This window comes from Gorilla gorilla, chromosome 1, assembly GCF_029281585.2.
Source record: "Gorilla gorilla gorilla isolate KB3781 chromosome 1, NHGRI_mGorGor1-v2.1_pri, whole genome shotgun sequence".
Classification (NCBI taxonomy): domain Eukaryota; kingdom Metazoa; phylum Chordata; class Mammalia; order Primates; family Hominidae; genus Gorilla; species Gorilla gorilla.
In genome coordinates this window covers 215,220,651-215,245,466 of record NC_073224.2, presented here as the reverse complement: position 1 = coordinate 215,245,466, position 24,816 = coordinate 215,220,651, and the positions used below count along the sequence as shown (strand labels likewise).

The 24,816-nt window shown below is 44.7% G+C and overlaps 1 protein-coding gene across 2 annotated transcripts in view; it reads left to right on the top strand.

The window, feature by feature from the left end:
- NCMAP (non-compact myelin associated protein) overlaps positions 1-18,899 on the top strand; it is a 55,253-nt gene extending 36,354 nt beyond the window's left edge. The window contains exons 2-5 of one of the 2 annotated variants that reach the window (XM_055388009.2): positions 2,609-2,720; positions 5,388-5,476; positions 10,857-10,941; positions 15,216-18,899. In XM_055388009.2, coding sequence (XP_055243984.1) covers positions 5,395-5,476; positions 10,857-10,941; positions 15,216-15,357 — 309 coding nt within the window. In that variant the 5' untranslated portion in view covers positions 2,609-2,720; positions 5,388-5,394 and the 3' untranslated portion in view covers positions 15,358-18,899. The remainder of the gene's footprint in view (positions 1-2,608; positions 2,721-5,387; positions 5,477-10,856; positions 10,942-15,215) is intronic. The other variant, XM_031016087.3, reaches the window with a different exon arrangement.
- The last annotated feature ends 5,917 nt before the right edge of the window (positions 18,900-24,816 follow it).

Sequence of the window (24,816 nt, the reverse complement as noted above, 5' to 3'; positions counted from 1 at the left end):
ATGTTGGCCAGGCTGGTGTCAAACTCCTGACTTCAAGTGATCCACCCGCCTCGGCCTCCCAAAGTGCTGGGATTACAGGTGTAAGCCACTGCACCCGGCTGAGAGTTGGCTTTATATTATGAAGTCTCAGGGTCTTCATTTGAGAGAAGGGGAAAGGAAAACTTATCTTACATGGCATTTTGCTAGTTGAATCAGGGCATGGATAGAAAATATCTGTCACAAGGTCTTGGCACATGGCAAACACTCAAATGGTGGCTTCTGTCATTTTTGTGCATGTTGGTTTCACGGTGAATATGTCCATGGGTTTGGGTTGGCCAATGATTGTTCCATGTCTCTCTCACTAAGCAAACCTTGATCCGCAGCCACCTATTTGTATCTCTTTTCTGTATTTAAAAGGAATTGTATGAAAGCCTCACTGGTGAGTCTTCTTAGCTTGATGTTGGTGAGGCTAGAAGGAGAAGGTTTAGGGAAATGCATGCTAATACCCTTCACCTACTGAGGCAGGGCCGGCATCTCCCCTTGAGAGTAGAGGTGGGCAGTGCTGGGTGGGAAAGGCTTTCATTCCAAATTCTCATATTTGTCTGTGCTTTTAAATTTTTATTTTATTTATTTAGTTTTAGAGACAGGGTCTTGCTCTGTCACCCAAGCTGGAATGCAATGGTGCCATCATGGCTCACTGTAGCCTCAAACTCCTGGGCTCAAGTGATCCTCCCTCCTCAGCCTCCCAAGTAGTGGGGACTACAGGCACATACCACAACCAGGCCGGCTAATTTGTGCTTATTTTTATAGAAAGAATGTCTCCTAGTTTTCAGCTCCAGATTTCCCTGTCTCTAAGTTAGTTCAGCAAATATTTACTAATATTCACTATAATACTTAGAGATGCCATTTAGTGAACACTGAAAAACACTTTCCATACCCCACTTCTCACTCTCGGCCCCTTAGGGAAAGGGAGAGGCAGTTCATTTTACAGATGAGCAAATGAAGCTGGGAGAAATTCAGTTACTCATTCCAGCCCTTGCACGGAGAAGGAGAGAAGACCCAGACACTTTATCTGAGGAAGGTAAAAGGATATGAGAAAGAACAAGAAATAGTCTCCATCCTCAAGGACCTGACAATGAAATGTAGCATTAATGGCAGACAAAGCAGTGGACACATGCCTCGGTGGTGTTTCTTTGCAGGGAGCTGCTGTGGGAGGGTAGGGGACAGAATCGCTATTTCAGTCTGAGTAGGAGTCTTCCTTGGGGGTGACTGGGGACTGGGCTGTGTCTTTTTTTTGAGATGGAGTCTCACTCTGTCACCCAGGCTGGAGTGCAGTGGCGCAATCTTGGCTCACTACAACCTCCACCTCCTGGAGGTTTAAGCGATTCTTCTGCCTCAGCCTCCCAAGTAGCTGGGACTATAGGCGTGCACCACCACGAGCGGCTAGTTTTTGTATTTTTAGTAGAGATGTGGTTTCACCATGTTGGCCAGGGTGGCCTCAAACTTATGACCTCAAGTAATCTGCCCACCTCAGCCTCCCAAAGTGCTGGGATTACAGGCATGAGTCACCGTGCCTGGCCTGGGCCGTGTCTTGAAGGCTACGCTCTTTTTCTTGGGGAGCAATAGGGCGTGGCCAGCCTGGGCCTGTTTCAGGTGTTGGGAGACAGGAAGCCCAGGCAGGGAGACAGAGTGGCAGGAGTGGGGAGGTCAGGCAGAGCCACACGGGGTTCCTGGTGGGAGCTTGAGTCTGGGAGTCCGGAGGGTCTGGTCTTTGGAAGGAGGGGTAGACAAGAGCTAGGGAGGGTTAGGCAGGGCCCTGGATTAAGGGAGCACAGAGAAGGGAGAGGCAGAGCCCACCTTATAGATTAACAGGGCCAGGCCACAGAGGCCATTCTGACCCTGTGAAGCCCCCGGGGCAGGCCACTGCCACCAGAGCCCTGAGCTGGAATGCAGATGGCCTGATCCTAGTGTGTGTGTTTCAAGGTGGGTGCTGACCCCTGCTTCCATCAGAGCTGGGAGAGCAGGAAAGCCGCAGCCCATAGATAAGGACTCTCTGGAGAGACCTTGGGTGGGGACTGCGGAGGCCAATGCCTGGGGCAGCCAGCCCAGAGGCAGCAAAGACCAAGTATGATGGGGGAAGAGGGAGTGCCCTGTGGTCGCAGCAGTTTGGCAGAGGGTGGTGTGAGTAGCTGAGACGCTGGAAACAGAGGGTAGAACCAGCGAGTGAAGGGCTTTCACTACCAGATATTGCAGTGTCGACAGGGGGAAATGATTGTTTTTTGAGCCCCAGAATCATATGATCAAACCTATAGTCTGTCGTGCTCACTAGAACATGAGCTTCCCAAGGCAAGGAGCTCGTCTAGTATTCCCCGTGTACTCCCAGCACTGAGCCCAGCATCAGTCACTTAGTAGGTGCCACGTTGATATTTAATAGATGTGTTTCATAGATACGTACAGCCACAATATATACAATGTTTATGGATATAGATATGTTATGTAGTAAACATTTTAAAACTTTGATGAGAATACACACTAATGGTCAAGGGAGTGGTTACTTTGGGGAAGAGAGGAAATAGGATTGAGATAGAATACAAAAGGGATTTCAACTATGTCTGATTTTTTTTCTTAGAAAGAAGAACTGGGACCAGGTGCGGTGGCTCACACCTGTAATCCCAGCACTTTGGGAGGCCAAGGCAGGCGGATCACGAGGTCAGGAGATCGAGACCATCTTGGCTAACACGGTGAAACCCCGTCTCTATTAAAAATACAAAAAAATTAGCCGGGAGTGGTGGCGGGCGCCTGTAGTCCCAGCTACTTGTGAGGCTGAGGCAGGAGAATGGCGTGAACCCGGGAGGTGGAGCTTGCAGTGAGCCGTGATCGTGCCACTGCACTCCAGCCTGGGCGACAGAGCAAGGTGGCTCACCCCTGTAACCCCAGCACTTTGGGAAGCTGAGGTGGGTGGATCACTTGAGGTCAGGAGTTTGAGACTAGCCTTGGCCAACATGGTGAAACCACATACTACTAAAAATACAAAATATCTGGATGTGGTGGTGGGCCCTTGTAATCCCAGCTACGTGGGAGGCTGAGGCAGGAGAATCACTTGAACCCAGGAGACAGAGGTTGCAGTGAGCCGAGATTGTGCCACTGCACTCCAGCCTGGGTGACAGTATGAGACTCTACCTCAAAAAAAAAAAAAAAAAGAAGAAGAAGAAGAACTGGGCTGGGCATGGGGGATCATGCTTGTAATCCCAGCACTTTGGGAGACCAAGGTGGGAGGATCGCTTTGAGTCCAGGAGTTTGAGACCAGTCTAGGCAACATAATGACATCTAGCCTCTATAAAAAAAGAGTTTTTTTAATTAGCCAGGCATGGTGGTGAATGCCTGTAGTCCCAGCTATTCAGGATGCTGAAGTGGGAGGATTACTTGAGCCTGGGAGGTTGAGGCTGCAGTGAGCTATGATTACATCACTGCACTCCAGCTGGGGCAACAGAGTGAGACTCCATCTCAAATAAATAAATAAATAGAAAAACTGAAGAAAACATGACTGTAAACATTTGTTAAATGTGAATGGTCAGTACGTGGGCTCCTGTAATATTCATCTTCATAATTTAAAAAACATTTCTTACTTTTAAAAAGAAAATAAATTTATGCACCATTTTTTAAAATGTCCAGAATATCTCTTTCTCCAGTAGATGGCTGTGTTGAGGCCTATGGCTTCTTAAGATTACAAACAAGCCTAGGCAATTCTCTCGATGTAGACCCTTCGTGGGCTTCCAAATCGTCAGCAGCTGGAGTAAAAGTGCCACTCTGAAATAATGAAGCCAAGCTTGGTTTGCTTCCTTATATTCTTGACCCCTATAGTTCAGAGCGATTATTTATTTATTTATTTATTTTTTATTTTGAGACAGAGTCACTCTGTCGCCCAGGCTAAAATGCAGTGGCGCAATCTCTGCTCACTGCAACCTCCACCTCCCAGGTTCAGGTGATCCTCCTGCCTCAGCCTCCCGAGTAGCCGGGATTACAGGCACCCACCACCATGCCTGGCTAATTTTTGTATTTTTAGTAGAGATGGGGTTTCACCATGTTGACCAGGCTGGTCTCAAACTCCTGACCTCAGGTGATCTGCCCACCTCAGCCTCCCAAAGTGCTGAGATTACCGGCATGAGCCACCGTGCCAGGCCCAGAGTGATTATAATATCATCGTGCCTAGATTATGGTTCTTGGTGGAGGATCTCAACACTTCTTTCCAGTGGTGACATCATACTAACTGTGTAAGTCCTGGCTCACCCCTCAAATGTAACATTGTAGCCTTGTGCATTTTGATTCTTAGTGGCCTCAGGGTAAAAAAATACATTGTACACTCAGAGAGTGTTTGAGTCCAAGCTCCACCTCCTACTTGTATGACCGGTTGATTCACTCAACCACCTTGAGTCCCAGCTTGCTCCATAGGAGGGTGTAGATGACAGCCACTTCTCAGTGACTGAGAGGATTAAATCGATAATATAGTGTGTGAAGTCTCCTGAGACAGAGCCTGGTACATGGTAGATTCCCAAACTGCATTAACTCTCTTCTGATTGAAGGCTTTGTGCAACCCAGCCTTTGTTCTCTTTCCCCTTACGCCCCAACCATGCCCATTTTTCAAGGCGTATTCAACTGTATCTCTTCCATGAAATTGTTCCTCATAGCCCAATGGCTCATGTCACTGACTGCTTCATAGTCATAGTTCAAAATCAGCCGGGCGTGGTGGCACATGTCTGTAGTCCCAGCTACTCAGGAAGCTGAGGTGGGAAGATCACCTGAGCCCAAGGAGGTCGAGGCTGCAGAGAGCCATGATTGCACCACTGCACTCCAGCCTGGGCGACAGAGCAAGACCTTGTCTCAAAAAAAATTTTTTTAAATCATAGTTAATTTTTCATCTGTTTATTTATTTATTTATTTTTGCCTCCTCATATAGTAAAGCCTTTGAAAGTAGGAATGCCAGTTCAAGTGTCACTGCAGCGTGGAGAAAAGCCCACTGGAGTGGGAGGTTGACATCTTTGCTTAAATTCTGTTAGGTCAACTTGGGACTCCAGGTAGCTTTGGGGACTTTGATTTCACCAGTAAAATGGCAACAGTAACTCACCTCACATAGTTTCGAGAGATTGATCCAGATATTTGAAGGAGTTGAGTAAATATGGTTGAATAAATTTAAGCAGTTTAGAAAAACAAAGTTCCTTACAAACGTCGGGTATTAGTATTAAATCCCCACCCACGGTATCTAATAACGGGTTTTGCATTTACTTGCCGCTAAGAGAAACTGCATGCTTGAATATTCTACAGTCATCCAGATAAAGACCAAAAGAGGCATCAAGTAGCAATAATAAGGATTTATCTAATTTTAAACAAAATATCTTCTTCTTTCTCACCAGGATCGAGATGACCACAGCCACCCCTCTGGGGGATACCACCTTCTTCTCACTGAACATGACCACCAGGGGAGAAGACTTCCTGTATAAGAGTAAGGTCAAACTCGAGTAGAGGCTGGGGGAAGGATGGCAGGACCAGTGTCATGGTCATAGCGCAGAGGTTAAGAGTGTGGGCTCTGGAGGTGGATTGCCTGGGTCTCAGGCCCAGTTCTGCCACATGCCAACTGCAGCATTAATGGCAGACAAAGCAATGGACATATGCCTCGGTGGTGTTTCTTTGCAGGGCACTGCTGTGGAAGGGTAGGGGACAGAACCGCTATTTCTGTCTGAGTGGGAGTCTTCCAGGGAAGGGCAAATGGGGACTGGACTGTGTCTTTTTTTTTTTTTTTTTTTTGAGATGGAGCACATGTCTTTACTGCTCTATACCTCAGTTTCCTCATCTATACAATGGGGATATTAAAGAAGCTACCACATAAGGCAGTTGTGATGACTAAAGGAGATAATTCAGGTTGACAGTTTAGCACAGCCTCTGGTACATACTAAGTACCTAATGATGATGATTATTATTATTAGTACTGGCTGGGTGTGGTGGCTCACACCTTTAATCCTAGCACTTTGGGAGGCTGAGGCATGTGGATCACTTGAGGTCAGGAGTTTGAGACCAGCTTGGCCAAAATAGTGAAACCCCATCTCTACTAAAAATACAAAGATTACCTGGGCATGGTGGTGTGCACCTGTTACTCAGGAGGCTGAGGCAGGAGAATCACTTGAACCTGGGAAGCAGAGGTTGCAGTGAGCTGAGATCGTGCCACTGCACTCCATCCTGGGCAACAAAGTGAGCCTCCAAAACAAACAAAAAAATATTACTACTACTACGATTGCTATTGTTTTCGTTAAAAAGTCTTGGGACCTAGAAAACACTGAAATTTGAATCTCTTATAAAATGGCTCTAAATGGGTCACCTTAAAATGTAGCCACTGCTGGGCATGGTGGCTCATGCCTGTAATCCCAGCAATTTGGGAGGCCAAGGCAGGCAGATTGCTTGAGCTTGGGATTTCAAGACCAGCCTGGGCAATATGGGGAGACACCATGTCTACAACAAATACCAAAATTAGCCAGGCGTGGTGGTGATGCTCCTGGAGTCCCAGCTACACGGGGGGTGCTGAGGCAGGAGGATCGCTTGAGCCTAGGAGGTTGAGGCTGTGGTGAGCTGAGATTGTGCCACTGCATTCCAGCCTGGGTAACAGAGCGAGAACTTGTCTCCAAACAAACAGACAAACAAAAATCCGAAGTAGCTATTTTTATACTATATTGCAAGGCAAAAAAACATCCCATCAACTGATGAAAGAGTAAATGAACGTAGGCAGGAAGAGTGAGTTCTGGGGAGGCATTTGCCGTGAACAAGTGGCCCCGGAAGGAAAAATTTCAGGATGACTCTTCAGAAAATCAATTGATGGTATAAGGAGACGCTTGGGTGTGTGTCAGCCATTTCAGCTGGCTACACATATACCCCTGGGCATGGGACAGACTTCCCTACACACAGGGATAAACAGCTTCAGGCTGTGGTTCTGGCAGGTGGCTGGATTAAGGGCAGGATGTGTCTCTTCCATGAAGAGTCAGAAGGGGTTGCTCCCAGGACGGGGTCCCATGGGCTACCCTGCTGCTTGCTGGGTGGGCAGACCTACAGAGTCCTGAGGAGGTGTGTCTCCAAACAGTTCTGAGGGAAATGCAGGGTAGAGAGAATCACTATCAGGAAGACGAGAATAATTCTGTTTTTCTTGAACTGAAAGTAGTGGTTCTTGGCTGGGCGCAGTGGCTCACGCCTGTAATCCCAGCACTTTGGGAGGCCAAAGAGGGCGGATCACCTGAGGTTGGGAGTTTGAGACTGGCCAGCATGGTAAAACCCCATCTCTACTACTAAAAATACAAAAATTAACTGGGTATGGTGGTGCACACCTGTAGTCCTAGCTACTTGGGAGGCTGAGGCATGAGAATCGCCTGAACCTGGGAAGTGGAGGTTGCAGTGAGCCGAGATCATACCACTGCACTCCAGCCTGGGTGTCAGAGAGAGACTGTCAAAAAAAGAAAGAGAAGGAAGGGAGAGGGAGGGAGGGGGAGGAGAAGGGAGGGGGAGGAAAAGGGAGGGGGAGGGGGAGGAGGAGGTTCTCCTGTAAAAACAAAAGAAAGAGAAGAAAGAAGAAAGAAAGAAAGAGACAGAAAGAAAGAAAGAAAAAGAAAGAAAGAAAGATTGGTTGGTTCTCAACTAGGTGTTTTTGCCCTCCTAGATAGGGTTACCAGATTTAGCAGATAAAAATATAGAATGCCCAGTTAAATTTGAATTTAAGATAAACAATGAATACTTATTTAGTATGTGTCATACAATATTTGAGATGTACTTACACTAAAATGGTATCCGTTGTTTGTTGAAAATTCTGATTTTATCTGGCAACCCTACCACCAGGGGCCATTTGGCATTGTCTGGAGATATCTTAGTAGTCACAGTTTGGTGGGGGTGGGGGGAACTTGGGGGCATTGCAACTGGCATCTAGTAGATAGAGGCAAGAGATAAGATTAAACATCTTGCAATGCACAGGACAGCCTCCCCGACAAAGAATTAGCCAGCTGAGGTTGAAAAACCCGGAACTAAAGTCTCCCCAAGAAGGAAAAAAACCTAAGTTGTCCCATGATGGATTTCCCACCCTCTCTGCTTCTTCCCTTCCAGTGTTTCTTCCTATGAATATTTGCACATGGTTGTTTGCTTTTAAGTAAACTTTTTATAAGGCATTACTTACATTCAAAATGTGCATAAATCATAAGTGCCCAGCTGGGTGAATTGCCACAAAGTGAACATACCTGTGCAACCAGTCCCCAAATCAAAAAACAGAGCCACCACCAGTATCCTAGAGGTCGTGGTTCCCCTTCTAATCACCATCCTCCACCCACCCAAGGGGACCCGCTATTCTGACTTTTACCACCATCGATTAGTTCTGCTTGGTTTTGAACTTTATATAAATGGCCTATAGGTATACCATACGCACTCCTTCGTATCTGGCTTCTTTTGCTCTACATTATGCTTGTATGCACATATTTTAATGGTTGTAACATATACTATATAAATATACATTGGGTGGATGTATGTAATCTCTTCTATTTTCTTTTCCTTTCTTTCTTTTTTTTTTTTTTCTTTTTTGAGACAGAGTCTCACTCTGTCGCCCAGGCTGTAGTACAGTGGTGCCATCTCGGCTCACTGCCTCACTGCAACCTCCGCTTCCCGGGCTCAAGCGCTTCTCGTGCCTCAGCCTCCTGAATAGCTGGGATTACAGGCTTGTACCACCAGGCCCAGCTAATTTTTGTATTTTTAGTAGAGACGGGGTTTCACCATGTTAGCCAGGCTGGTCTCAAACTCCTGACCTCAGGTGATCCGCCTGCCTCGGCCTCCTAGAGTGCTGGGATTACAGGCGTGAGCCACCGAACCCAGCAGTTCTTGATATTTTCAGTATCAATTCCGACAAGGACGTTGATCTTGAAGCTAAAATTGGAGGCTGGGTGTGGTGGCTCACGCCTACAATCCCAGCACTTTGGGAGGCTGAGGGGGGCAGATAACTTGAGGTCAGCAGTTCAAGACCAGCCTGGCCAACATGGTGAAACCCCATCTCTATTAAAAATGCTAAAATTAGCCAGGTGTAATGGCAGGCACCTGTAATCCCAGCTACTCTGGAGACTGAGGCAGGAGAATCGATTGAACCCGGGAGGCAGAGGATGCAGTGAGCTGAGATCTTGCCACTGCACTCCAGCCTGGGCAACAAGAGTGAAACTCCCTCTCAAAAAAAAAAAAAAAAACAAGAAAGAAACTAAAATTGGAGTGTGACATTGGAGCGAGAACTAATATTGAAATTAGAGTCTAAGACATTAAACTACAAGGACATCATCACAGCCTTGTTTTTAATAGTGAAAAACTGAAAACAATGTAAGTATTCTCAATAGAGAATCGGTGAACAGATTGTGGTACACCCAAACAATGGAGTACTATGCAGCCATGGAAAGTCATGAAGAAAAATATATAATTAAACAGAAAGATGATTATGATATTGTTATAAAACAGTATGTGAAACATGGCTCCTTTTTTTTTGGTTTGTTTTTGAGAAGGAGTCTTGCTCTGTCGCCCAGGCTAGAGTGCAGTGGCTCGATCTCGGCTCACTGAAACCTCTGCCTCCCGGGTTCAAGCAATTCTCCTGCCTCAGCCTCCTGAGTAGCTGGGATTACAGGCACGTGCCATCACGCCCGGCTAATTTTTGTATTTTTAGTAGAGACAGGGTTTCACCATGTTGGTCAGGCTGGTCTCGAACTCCTGACCTCGTGATCCACCCCCACCTTGGCCTCCCAAAGTGCTGGGATTACAGGTGTGAGCCACCACACCTGGCCATGGTTCCATTTTCACCAAGTACGTATTTTTCCATATTTAGGAATATTTCCTTTAAGACAGATATTCAAACATATAAGTATTAAATTATTTAAAAACTATAACGGGTATTTTTTAAAAACTTTTTTATACAGAGATGGAGTCTTGCCATCTTGCCCAGGTTGGTCTGGAATTCCTGGGCTCAAGTGATCCTCACCCCCCAGCCTCACAAAGTACTGGGATTACAGATGTGAGCCATTGCACCTAGCCAGATATTTATTTATGTATTTATTTTTATTTTTTGAGATAGAGTCTTGCTCTGTCACCCAGGCTGGAGTGCAGTGGCACAATCTTGGCTCACTGCAGCCTCAACCTCCCAGGCTCAAGAGATCCTCCCTCCTCAGCCTCCCAAGTAGCTGGCACTACAGGTGCATGCCACCACACCTGGCTAATTTTTTATTTTTTATTTCTAGAAACAGGATCTTGCTATGTTGCCAGGCTAGCCTCGAACTCCTGGGCTCAAGCGATCCTCCCACCCCATCCTCTCAAAGTACTGGAATTGCAGGCATGAGCCACTGCACCTGGCTGATAGATATTTACCATGTGTCAACATGATCACATTGGTGAATGTACATATGCAGACAATCAGCAGTTGTTGGGCCAGTGAGTTCTTCAACGACCCCCTCTTTTTTGCACATATTTATATTTTCAAAATTATTTTCTACAAAAATCACATGCTACTTTTGCATTATCAAAAGGAGGGGAGGGTATGTTGTTTGTTTGTTTCCCAGAAGTTTGAGGCATGCTGGAGCTGATAAGAACCAGGACTTTGCCTAAGGCAGAGTTTTGGCAGACGATGTGCTAAGGACGGGGTCCTTCAAGCGCAGCTCGGGGCAGGGGTGCACAGCCACTCCAGATGTGACTGTCCTGGGGTCAACTGGGAGTGTCCCAGGATGTTGCCTTCTCTCCTGCTTCCCTTGACCTAGTGAGGATGTCAGGTGCCACAGCAGGGCGCCCTCCCTGTCTGCGTTCAGTTTGCACATTCACGGTCTCTGCTTCTCTCCTTTCTGTAGGTTCTGGAGCCATTGTTGCTGCCGTTGTGGTGGTTGTCATCATCATCTTCACCGTGGTTCTGATCCTGCTGAAGATGTACAACAGGTACGGATGCCCTGGGCTTTGGAACTGCCTGGTCCCTTCAGCGACATCAGAATAAATGGGAGGTGATATGTGGGTGCCCGTCATGTGCCTGGCAGTATCCCTCAGCCTTTAGTAAATGCTCTAACCCTTGGGGGTCCTTTTCGCAGTCTGTTCTGTTGAAGGAATTTCAAAGTGACTATTTTTGTACTTGGAGAAATATTTTTTAAACGTAATAATGATAATGACAATGATAATGGTCTTGAGCACTGTGGTAAACATTTGTTTGTAATTTACAGATAATAGAGGAATGTTCAGACCTCTTCTCTCAGAGATCTCTCTTCTAGGTTGTATGAGCTGGCCACATAAGTATTTGAGATGACAAATACTGGAAACATGTACCCTGACTCTGCTTTCTGGAGACGTATAAGGGGAAATAAAAGAATATAATTTGATCATACAAAAAATAAATTTTATATGTTATCACCTTATGTGTAATTACCTTCAGTCACAACCTTGATGGAAGGTAATTCTTTTCAGGGAAGAAATCAAAATTAAAAAACTATAAATAAAACATATCATAGAAGACCTAGAAGCCATTTCTTTAAAAAGGTATCGTGGCCGGGTGTGGTAGTGTGGTCTGTAATCCCAGCTACTCAGAAGACTGAGGCGGGAGGATGGCTTGAGTCCAGGAGTTTGAGTCCAGCCTGGGCAACATAGCAAGACCCTGTCTATACAAATATATTTGCATATGGGCCGGGCACGGTGGCTCACGCCTGTAATCCCAGCACTTTGGGAGGCCAAGATGGGCAGATCACGAGGTCAGGAGATGGAGACCATCCTGGCTAACATGGTGAAACCCCGTCTCTACTAAAAATACAAAAAAATTAGCCGGGTGTGGTGGCAGGCACCTGTAGTCCCAGCTACTCGGGAGGCTGAGGCAGGAGAATGGCGTGAACCTGGGAGGCGGAGCTTGCAGTGAGCCGAGATCGCGCCACTGCAATCCATGCTGGGTGATGGAGCGAGACTCTGTCTCAAAAAAAAAAAAAAAATCATATATATATATATATGTATTAGAAGTGCACTGATTAATAAGGAAAGCTGTTTACAATATATTGTCAAAGTTTACAAAACAATATATACATGGTAATCTCAGTCATACACATAGGTTACCCATACACATATCCAAGGGAAAGCAACACAGCAAGGTCTTAACAACTGGTGTGTCTACATGATGGCATTGTTAGTTTTTGCTGGGAGGGGGATGTTCCTAATTTTTGAGGAATGGTAAACACGCATTGTTTTTATAAGAATATGAATATTATTTATAAAGGGAGCTGCTAGGTGTGGTGGCTCTGCCTGTAACCCCAGCTAGTCAGGAGGCTGAGGCAGGAGGATCACTTGAGTCCCAGAGTTTGAGACCAGCTTGGGCAACATAGCAAGACCCTGTCTCTGGAAAAAAAAAAAAAGTTTTTAAAATAAAGGTAGCTAGGCCGGGCGTGGTGGCTCACACCTGTAATCTCAGCACTTTGGGAGGCTGAGGCGGGCAGATCACAGGGTCAGGAGTTTGAACATTGTGAAACCCCATCTCTCCTGAAAATACAAAAAATCAGCTGGGCATGGTGGCGGGTGCCTGTAATCCCAGCTACTTGGGAGGCTGAGGCAGGAGAATCGCTTGAACCCGGGAGGCGGAGGTTGCAGTGAGCTGAGATCGCACCACTGCACTCCAGCCTGGATGACAATGTGAGATTCCATCTCAAAAAATAAACAAAATAAAATAAAATAAATAAATAATAAATAAAATAAAAGTAGCTAACATGTATTGATCTCATACCATATGCCAGGCATGGTTCTAAGCTCCTTACGTGTGTTAACGCATTTAATCCTCATCTAACAACCTCACAAGGTGGGTACTACTATTATCCTCAGTTTTATAGGTATAGAAACAGATACAGAAAGACTAAATCATATGCCCAAGGTTGTTCAACCCTAATTAGCACAATTGGGATTCAAACCTAGTTCATCTGGTTTCAGAGAAAATCCTCCCACAATTACATGTAATAATAATAACATTAAAAAGTTATTTAAAAAAAAATATTTAGGATATTACAATTTGGGTCTATCCCAAACCAGGAGTGGCATCAAACCCCAATGTCTACTCTTTATTTCTCTCCATTGTTGCTGGAGTTCTGAACCTCTTTTTTTAGGTCGTAATCTGAATGGAGAATCCACTCAACCCACCCTGTTTGCACTGATGCCTGAGCTGGGAAGTGAGAAACCTGGGTTCAGTAGTCTTTGGTTTGTCAAAATCAAGCAAGTTATTTAACCTCCTCCTGCCTGTATGTTGTCATGTTTAAAATGAAGAGTCTAAAAGCTTGATAATTGCATTATAGATACATTGTAGAATGTCTTTGTTCTTAGGAGTATTTAGGAGTGCAGTGGCATGATGCCTGCAACTCACAAGTGGTTCACGGTTCTAAAAAACTGTGTGTGACAATAGAGAAAGAGAAAGTAATAGAGAGGAAAAAAAAGCAGATGTGGCAAATTGTTAGTAATTAGTCAATTGTTCTGTGAAGGGCTGTCTTAGACTATGCTGTGCTGCTATCACAGAATATCTGAGACTGGGTAAATTATACAGAAAAGAGATTTATTTCTTGCGTTTCTGGAGGCAGGGAAGTTTAAGATATTGAGGGGCCAGTATCTGGCAAGGGCCTTCTTGCTCTGTTATCCACAATAGAAGGGCAAAGAGAGAGCCAGAGAGAGCAAGAGATCAAATTCACAGCCCAAGAAGTCCTTTTATAATTGGCATTAATGGATTCATGAGGGTGGAGTCCTTATGACCTAAACTCCTCCCATTAGGCCCCCCCTTTCAATACTGTTGAATTAGGGATTAAGTTTCCAATGCAGGCTTTTTGGGGGCCACATTCAAATTGTAACAAGAGTATTAGAGTATTAACTGTACTATTTGTGCAACTTCCCCGAAGATTTGACATTTTTAACAAATAGTTATAAGGCTGGGTGCAGTGGCTCACACCTATAATCCCAGCACCCCAGGAGGCTGAGGCAGGTGGATTGCTTGAATCCAGGAGTTCAAGACCAGCCTGGGCAACATAGTGAAACCCTGTCTCTACTAAAAATACAAAAAGTTAGCCAGGCATGGTGGTGTGCACCTGTAGTTCCAGCTATTTGGGAGGCTGAGGTGGGAGAATCACCTGAGCCTGGGATGTTGAGGCTGTAGTGAGCTGAGATTGTGCCACTGCACTTCAGCCTGGGCAACCAGGGTAAGACTCTGTCTCAAAAAAAAAAAAAAATGTGTGTGTGTATATATATATATATATAAAAAATATGTCAGCAAGATGAAATATCATGAAGACATGAGAATTCATAATTGTTGGCCAGGCACAGTGGCACACACCTGCAATCCCAGCACTTTGGGAGGCCAAGTGGGGAGGATCACTTGCCAGGAGTTCAAGACCAGCCTGGCCAACATGGTGAAACCCCATCTACACTAAAAATACAAAAATTTGGCTGGGCGTGGTGGCTCATGCCTGTAATCACAGCACTTTGGGCGGCCGAAGTGGGTGGATCACCTGAGGTCAGGAGTTCGAGACCAGCCTGACCAACATGTTGAAACCCCATCTCTACTAAAAAATAACAAAAATTAGCTGGGCATGGTGACAGGCGCCTGTGATCCCAGCTACTCTGGAGGCTGAGGCAGAAGAATCGCTTGAACCCAGGAGGCGGAGGTTGCAGTGAGGCAAGATCGCTCCGCTGCACTCCAGCCTGGGCGACAGAGCCAGACTCTGTCTCAAAAAAAGAAAAAAAAAGAATTAATAATTATTGTTCATTATTGAATTTTACGGCATATTAAATGAAGCCGAGATAAATGTTTTCAGTACGTTCTCTTTTCAATTATGTAAAAAGTTCTTAAATATTTCTAGCAATAAACTTAGCAAGCATAATGAGGCTGGAAAATGTAATACATGCTACAACTTTGAACATAAAAAATGTAATATCTTTATTTTTATCTTTTATATAGCCACCTCTGACATTTTACTCATTCCTTAACAGAAACAAATAAAATTAAATATCTGATCTAAGTGAAAAAATTGAAGGGCAGACTAGCTGATGCCTAAGGTCCCTTCCAGTTGTAAAATTCTGTGGTGGCAAGTAAGCAATGTGATTTAATGTCTACGTTAATCTACATTAATCTGCTGGCCAGAACTGTGGTCGCAGAGCCCATTCCCCGTGGCATACCAGGGGAAAGACTCAACCATGTGCACATTATCTCCCTACAGGAAAATGAGGGCGAGGCGGGAACTAGAGCCCAAGGGCCCCAAGCCAACCGCCCCTTCTGCCGTGGGCCCAAACAGCAACGGCAGCCAACACCCAGCAACTGTGACCTTCAGTCCTGTTGACGTCCACGTGGAGACGCGATGACCTCTACCCTGGCGCTATCTCCACCACTGTCCAAAGAGCCTCTCCAGAGTCAAGACCCAGAGGCACACTCTCTGGCAGCTTCACAATGAGCTTCTTCTGGTCAGGTCGACAGAGACATCTTTGACGCAATCTCTGATGCTTCCAGCAATCCTCAACCTTGTCTGCCCTGCCCTACCCCAACTGTGTCCACATCCCTGCTGCCACCCCACCAAAAAGCTGCAGAACATTCTTTTGTCATCTGATGAGGTAGAGCTATGTTGGGAATCCACCAATGTGGGCTTGGCTTTCCCCCACACTGTAGTTAGACAGATAGACAGATAGCCCAGGAGCCAGGTGTCAGGGAGCACTGCTGAGAGTATCACAATAGGATCTGTCACGGGGTTCATATCAGATGAAGCGCCGTATCCACAGCTTCACAGAGCAAAACATTCAATCCCATAACCAGGCACAGGGGAACTAACTTGGACTAACTAACCAGAAAACCTTGTTAACGTATAACTTGTTCCAGTACTACATCTCCGCCTGCTGGCTCATGACAATTGCTCAGCACATTTTCCCCTCTTGAAGAAAGGTTGCAAGAAGAACTAAATTATCCTCAAAAGATTTCTGCTTCATTAGTAAAGAGTCAGTGACGGAATAGGGTGACTCTGCAGAATAGTGGCCTGTAGGGTAGGAGCTTGTTGTGTTGTCCGTGGGCCTGGAACGATCCTGGTGGCTGATCAGGGTCCTTCTCCCACTCTGGGCTGTATCAACCCTGACTGTCTTGGTCCTTGGCTCCCCTTTATCTGGATTCTGAGCACCCCTGACTGTCCTGTTAACGCCTTCCCTCCAAGGACCAGTATTTGGAGATTAATTAGATTACAACTCTATCTATGTTACCTTTGTCCTTCCTGGTCACCTTGCAGATTCAAGACATGTTCAAAGCAACACATTCACAACCCATTTCTATTCTATAGCAACCTCGTCTGTGACTCCTTAGCCTGGAGAACAATCTACCAAGAAGAGAAAGTATCTGGAATTAAGAAGTCCTACCATCCAAGCCCTACTTCCTGGTTGTGTGGCCTTGGAAAAGTGACTCAACCTCTTTATATTCAGTTTCCTAACCATGAAGTGGAAATGATAACACCTGCCTCACTGGGGCACTATAACAAGTGAAGGACTTAGGAAAACATCTGGAGTATAGCGCCTGGCACCCAGGAGATGCTTAATAAATGGGAACCAGGATTCTTTTTCTTTTCTTTTTCTTTTCTTTTTTTTTTTTTGAGACAGAGCCTCAATCTGTCACCTGGGCTGGAGTGCAGTGGCACGCTCACAGCTCACTGCAGCCTTGAACTCCTGGGCTCAAGGGATGCTCCCTCCTCAGCCTCCAGAATAGCTGGGACTACAGGTATGTGTCACCTCACCAGGGTAATTTTTTTATTTTTTACTTTTGTAGAGATGGGGTCTCGCTGTGTTGCCCAGGCTGGTCTTGAACCCCTGGCCTCAAGTGATTCTTCTGCTTTGGCCTCCCAAAGTGCTGGGATTACAGGCATGGACTACGGTGCCCAGCCTAGGAGCCAACATTGTTATTATTATAGGCTTTTTTTTCAGTTGCAAGACAGACATTTCTTCACATTTTAATGATTCTGAAATCAGGACATATCTTGCAGTTGATGGGTTCATTAATATAATTGTAGTTCTTTACTTCCTCTCAAAAAGTTGTGATCTTATAATTGATGGCATCTTGGAAGCAAGGTAATAAATCTCTATTCTGTTAAAGAAAGTGACACACTTTGACATTTAACCTCAAATTTTAGGAGTCTCTCCCTCTTGGGGTCAGAAATCCCTTCTGAGGCCGGGTGTCGTGGCTCATGCCTGTAATCCCAGCGCTTTGGGAGGCTGAGGCGGGCGGATCACTTGAGGTCAGGAGTTTGAGACCAGCCTGGCCAACATGGCAAAACCCTGTCTCTACTAATAATACAAAATTTAGCTGGGCATGGTGGCATGCACCTGTAATTCCACTACTAGGGAGGCTGTGGCATGAGAATCACTTGAACCTGGAAGGCAGAGGTTGCAGTGAGCCAAGATCGTGCCACTGCACTCCAGTCTGGGCAACAGAGTGAAACTGCATCTCAAAAAAAGAAAAATCCATTATGAGGGGAAATCAAGAGTCAGGGAGGTAAGAGGTCTGACCCAGGGTCACACAGCTCATGACATCCCACTGTAAAAATCCTCTGTGGAATAGCTCTGGAGAAATACTGGCACATTCTTCCTCTCTGGTCATTATTTCTTCCTACTGTGTTTAAATATCCACCAAGTGTCAAGGACTTTGTAAGATGCTTTCACATAAATTATCTCATAGGATTAAATTTTCCCAAAAACCTGGGGAGGAATTATTTTTTCCAAAACAGATGAAAATTTCTGATTCAAAGACAAAGAAAACAAAGTACTTTTCCAAAGTCACACAGCTAGTAAGTCACAAAGACAAGACTCAAAACCAGGTCTCTTGACTCCAAAGTCTGTCTTTTTTGTGAAGTCACACTTCTCTGCTGGCCCAGCTCAAAGCAGCACAGATTCTTTATGGGCTGAACAAGGGGAGTATGGGTTTGTCCCTGTGTTTGAGTAGAGATCAGGGTTCTGGCTTCCAGGCTGAAGGTGAGGGAAAAGCCACTTCTAACTCCTTTGGGCATCCATGCTCATGGCCAAAAGAGCCCCTTCTCAAGAAACACATCCAAGTGCTAAGGATTCCTGCTTCATTCAAGCTACTACTTAGGCCCAAGGAGCAAGGGGTAGAATGGCATCTAACCAGAGCAAAGCCATTTCTTTGAGGGCTCAAGCCATAAACAAATATGCTCCCCTAAACATATTCGGCTTGAAAAAGTTGTTTTGGGGCAGCTGTGGTGGTGCACGCCTGTAATCCCAGCCCTTTGGGAGTCAGAGGCAGTAAGTCACTGGAGCCCAGGAGTTCAAGACTAGCCTGGGCAACATGGCGAAACCTCGTCTCTACAAAAAATACAAAAATTAACCAAGCATGGTGGTGCACGCCTGTATTCCCAGCTACTTGGGAGGCTGAGGTAGGAGGATGGCTTGAGCCTGGGAGGCAGAGGTTGCAGTGAGCTGAGATCGCGCCACTGCACTCCAGCCGGGGTGACAGAGCCAGACCCTGTCTCAAAGCATATTTCAACCCTAAAACTAGACTCTTCTGCCCACAGTGCAGTCTTCTAGGGGTTACCCTCTGGTATATGTTCTTTTGCTAAATGAAGGCTTGGAGTTGGAGGGAAGAAGGGGAGATGGAGTGGTGAGGGCGAGGCAAATAAAAGGATTTGAGTGTCTCGTTTTTGACTAATGAAGATAATTCAATAAACATCCTGTAAGAAGGGTTCCTATGTGCAAGTTGAGGTGCTACTAAGTACATTAAGACACAATTGCTGCTCTCAAGGAGTTAGCAGCTGGTCTCATGCAGGGATCTCACCACGTGGTTATGTATTTTGTTTCTGATGAGGTGCCTTTCTTAGCAGATGCTGCCTTATTTGGCCACTGAAACAATCAAAGCTAATAAATGCTTAAAGAAAAATATCTGACAATAAAAAGGTTTAAATCAAACGTGTTGAGTTTATTTCAGTTAAGTTTAGAGCTAACAAATACCTTTTCTAAAATTTCCTTTCCCTGACAAAGTAAATAGAGTCCTAAGATGGCCAGGCATGGTGGCTCATGCCTGTAATCCCAGCACTTTGGGAGGCTGAGGTGGACGGATCACTTGAGGTTAGGAGTTTGAGACCAGCCTGGCCAACATGGAGAAACCCTGTCTCTACCAAAAATACAAAAAGTAGCCAGGTGAGGTGGCGGGCACCCATAATCCCAGCTACTTGGGAGACTGAGGCAGGAGAATTGCTAGAACCCAGGAGGCGGAGCTTGCAGTGAGCCAAGATAGTCCCACTGCACTCCAGCCTGGGCAACAGAGCAAGAATCCATCTTTTAAAAAAAAAAAAAGAGTCCTAAGCGGAAGTCTTTTCAAACATTGTGTCATTTGCTTCATCACTTTTAAAGACTGAAGATGGGCTGGCTGTCAACAGACATTTCTGTGAGTTGGAAAACTTGTTAACTTGCTAAGATATGACAAAAGAAATCCCATTTCACAGCCTGTAGTTAGAATATAAGAAGCACTGAGATGCCAAGGTTGGGAACTGCTGGAATTGTTGGAGACCTTAGAATGAACCCTAAAACACCAGTAATGATGTTTACCATAAATGAAGCTCCTACTGTGTGCCAGGCAGAGAATAGGCCCTTTATAACCACCAGCAACTTTAATCCTTATAACTCCTATCGTAGGAGCCATCATTATCCTATTTTATGGATCAGGAAACAGGTTCAGGAAGGTAACTTGTCCTTGAGTGATGCAATGAACATATGTCATTCTTTTGGTGACTGTTGTCATGTTTGGGAAATACTCTACATTAAGAAGCCAGACTACCTCCTGCTATGAAAGCTGAAGAGGCCAGATACTTCTTTTCCCAGAATCCCTTGCAGCGAGGGTGAGGGACATGACCTGGACTTCTGCTAATCAGACTGATCAGACACTCCTGCCACGGACTTTGGATCTAAAAGTTGGTAACATAAAAGGGCAGGAACTGTGCAGAATCTGTCCTGGTGGCATGTATATGGCACCCTCCATTTCAAGAGGCAGCTATATCCGGGATTCTAGTAGCAGTACATTACTGAGTGTCCATAGGGTTGGCTATGTGAGTGATGCCCACAGCAATAGCAATGGTGCCTGCACCAGACGAGCTCTTTAGTGTGATTTAGACACACCTGCAGCATACCTCTGAGCCTGGCTTGGGTCTTCTGGAGATTCCAGCAACTACCTGAGCCCCTTATATCAGCAGAATCACTTCTTGCTGTGTGTAGCTAAGAACTGAACAGCTGTGGGGAATTTGCTCATGGTCACTCAACTGGGAAGTGGCTCGCGCTAGAACCTAGGACTCCAAAGCTCTTATTTTTTCCCTACAGATGCTTCTAGACGAGGCTGAGTCATCCAAGGATTCTTCGAAGTGCTGTGGAATCTTGGAGAAAGTAGAGTTGTCTCCAACTGCAGGTATCCCAGAGATTTTGTGACTTGGTGAATGTTAATGAAGGGGTATTGGCTCAGTGCGGTGGCTCACACCTGTAATCCCAGCACTTTGGGAGGCCGAGGTGGGCAGATCACTTGAGGTCAGGAGTTTGAGACCAGCCTGGCCAACATGGTGAAACCCCATCTCTACTAAAAATACAAAAATTAGCCAGGCGTGGTGGAGTATACGTGTAGTCCCAGCTACTTGGGAGGCTGAGGCAGGAGAATGGCTTGAACCCAGGAGGTAGAGGTTGCAGTGAGCCGAGATCGTACCACTGCACTCCAGCCTGGGCAACAGAGCGACTTTCCATCTCAAAAAAAAAGTGGGGGAGGGGGAGTATTTAAAAAGAATCTGGGAGAATGGTTAGGATGCTTCTAAGTAAAGTGTTTTGTTTTTTTTATTTAAGTGCAGTACACACACACACACACACACACAAACACACAGCTTGAAAAAATCTGCAGCTCAAAATATTTTCACAAACTGACAACACCCATGTAACCAGCATGAAGATGAAGAAATAAAATATTATCAGCACCCCAGATACCCTCCTTTTCCTCCTACTCTGTTCACCTCTGACAAAGGTAAACACTCTCTTGACTTTTACCACCCTAGAACGACCTTGTCTACAGGTTGAATAATACAATGTCAACTCTTCTGTTTCTGGTTTCTTTCTTATAACATTGTATTCATAAGATTTATTCCTGTTGTCAATGTAGTTGAAGATAATTCATTCTCCTTGCAGTAGTATTTCATTTTGTGAATATAAGTAGGTTTTATGTATCCATTCTACTGTCTGATATATCTAAAAGTTGTTTCTAGTTTGGGTCTGTAATGAATAGTGCTACTATGAACATTTTGGTGATTGTCCAGTGGTTCTACTAGGAATATTTTGGTGATTGTGTATATGTTTCTGTTGGGAACATTTCCAGTAGAGTAATTGCTAGGTCATAAGATATATGTAAATTCAGCCTTAGTCAACAGAGACAAACAGTTCTCCAAAGAGTTGTACCAATTTCCATTCCCACTAGCAATGTATGAGAATTCCAGTTGCTCCCCATCCTTCACTGACACTAGGATATCTCCAAAATCTTTAATTTTAGTCATCCTGATATGTGTGCCATGGTCTCTCATTGTGGCTTTAATTTGTATTCCCCGATGATTAATGGAATTGATCACTTTTTCATATGTTATTGGCCAATTGAATTTCATCTTTTAAGAAGTTACTTTTCAGTCTATTTTTTGGTTTTACTTTTTTTTAATACAAAGTCTTGTTATGTTGCTCAGGATGGCCTTGAACTCCTGACCTCAAGCAATCCTCCTGCCTCAGCCTCCCGAGTAGTTGGGATTACAGACATGAGCCACTGTGATCAGCTCAGTTCATATATTTGAATTTGGTTATCTTCCATTTTTATTATTATTTGTAGATATTTTTCTTTTTTTCTTTTTTCTTTTTTTTTTTTTTGAGGTAGAGTCTCACTCTGTCACCCAGGCTGGAGTGCAGTGGCACGACCTCGGCTCATTGCAACCTCTGCCTCCCGAGTTCAAGCGATTCTCCTGCCTCAGCCTGCCGAGTAACTGGGACTACAGGCATGCACCACCACACCTGGCTAATTTTTTTTTTTTTTTTTTTTTGTATTTTTAGTAGACACAGGGTTTCACCATGTTGGCCAGAATGGTCTTGACCTCTTGACCTTGCGATTTGCCCACCTCAGCCTCCCAAAGTGCTGGGATTACAGGTGTGAGCCACCACGCCCAGCCACATTCTGGATATATTAATAAGCCCTTTGTTGTCCTATAGCTTGCCTTTTTAAGTTCCTTTATTTATTTATTTTTGAGAGAGTTTCCGTTTGTAGCCCAGGCTGGAGTGCAGTGGTGTGATCTCGGCTCACTGCGGCCACCACTTCCCGGGTTCAAGTGATTCTCCTGCCTCAGCCTCCCAAGTAGCTGGGATTACAGGCATGCACCACCACACCCAGCTAATTTTTGTATTTTTAGTAGAGACGGGTTTTCGCCATGTTGGCCAGGATGGTCCCAAACGCCTGACCTCAAGTGATCCATCTGCCTTGGCCTCCCAAAGTGCTTGGATTACAGGCATGAGCCACCTCTGGCTTGCCTTTAAAAGAAAAAAAATAGCTCTATTGAGACAGAATTTATTTATAAAGTTCACCTCTGTAAAGAGCCCAATTCAGTGGTTTTAATATATTCACAGACTTGTGCAGCCATCACCACTATCAAATTTATCATCCCCAAAAGAAACTCCAGTGCCCATTAGCAGTCACTTCCCACTGCCCTCTCTCCCCAGCCCCTGGCAGCCACTACTCTACTTTTTGTCTCTATGGATTTGCCTGTTGTGGACATTTCATGTAATGGGATCACACTATGTGGTCTTTTGTGACTGGCTTCTTCTGGTTAACATAACTTTTCAAGGTTCGTCTATGTTGTTGCATGTATCGGTATTTCATTCCTTTTTATGGCCGAATAATATTCCATTATATAGATATATCACATTTTGTTTATCCATTCATCAGGTGAACAACAGGGTTGTTTCCACTGTTGGGCTATTATAAATAATGGTGTTGTGAGGCCGGGCGCGGTGGTTTACCCCTGTAATTCCAGTACTTTGGGAGGCCGAGGCAGGCGGATCACTTGAAGTCAGGAGTTTGAAACCAGCCTGGCCAACATGGTGAAACTCCTTCTCTACTAAAAAAAAAAAAAACAAAAATTAGCTGGACATGGTGGCCCATGCCTATAATTCCAGCTACTCGGGAGGCTGAGGCAGGAGAATTGCTTGAACCCGGGAAGCCGAGGTTGCAGTGAGCCGAGATTGTGCCACTGCACTCCAGCCTGAGTGACAAAGTGAGACTGCATCTCAAAAATAAACAAATAATAATAATAATAATGGTGCTGTGAACATTATGTACAAGTTTTTGTGCAGACATAGGCTCTAATTCTCTTGGGCATATACCTTAGGAGAGGAATTGCTGCAGGATATGATAACTCTATGTTTAACCTTTTGAGGAAATGCCAAACTGTTTTCTGAAGTGGCGCCACCATTTAATATCGTCACCAGTAATGTATGAGGGTTCTCATTCCTCCGCTTCCTCATTAACACTTGTTATTGTCCATCTTTTCTATTCTAGCCATCCTAATAAGTAAGAAATGGTATCTCATCGTGGTTTTGATTTGCATTTCCCTAGTGAATGATATTGAACATCTTTTTCATGTACAGATTGGTGATTTTTATATCATTTTTGAAGAAATGTCTATTGCAACTTCTTTGCTCATTTTTAAATTGGGTTATTTGATTTTTGTTGTTTTGACTTGTAAGAATTCTTTATATATTCTGGATACAAGTCCCTTACAAGATATATAATTTGCAAACATTTTCTCCTGTTCTGTGGGTTGTCTTTTCTTCACTTTCTTGGTGATGTCCTTTGCAGCACAAATGTTTTTAATTATTATTATTATTATTATTATTATTTTTGAGACAGAGTCTTGCTCTGTCTCCCAGGCTGGAGCACAATGGCACGATCTCGGCTCACTGCAACCTCCACCTCCCAGGTTCAAGCAATTCTCTTGCCTCAGCTTCCTGAGTAGCTGGGATTACAGGCGCGCACCACCGCTCCCATCTAATTTTTGTATTTTTAGTACAGACAAGGTTTCACCATGTTGGTCAGGCTGGTCTCAAACTCCGGACCTCAGGTGGTCTGCCTGCTTCAGCCTCCCAAAGTGTTGGGATTACAGGCGTGAGCCACCATGTCCGGCCCAAACATTTTTAATTTTGACAAAGCCCAATTCATCTATTTTTGTCTTTTGTCACTTGTGCTTTTGATTTCATATCTCAGAAATCATTGCCTGATCCAAAGTCATGAAGGTTTACTCCCATGTTTTCTTGTAAGAGTTTTCTGGTTTTAGCTCTTAAAATTTGGTCTATGATCCATTTTGAGTTAATTTTTTTCTTTTTATTCTGATCAAACTGAGGACCAAGTTATTGAGTTAATTTTTATATATGGTATGAGATAGGGGACCAGCTTTATCCTTTTGCATGTAGATATTCACTTCTCCCAGCACCATATGTTGAAAAGACTATTTTTTCCCATTGAATTATCTTGGTACTCTAGTCAAAAAACAGTTGACCATAAATAGGAGGGTTTATACCTGGACTCTGAATTCTGTTCCATGATCTATATTTCTATTTTTCTGCCATTATCACACTGTGTTGATTTATAATAAGTTTGGAAATCAGGAAGTGTGAGTCCTCAAACTTTTTCCTGTCCTCCCTCTTTGTTTTCCTTGTTCAAGATTATTTTGGGCCGTGCGTGGTGGTTCATGTCTGAAATCCTAGCACTTTGGGAGGCCAAGGTGGAGGGAT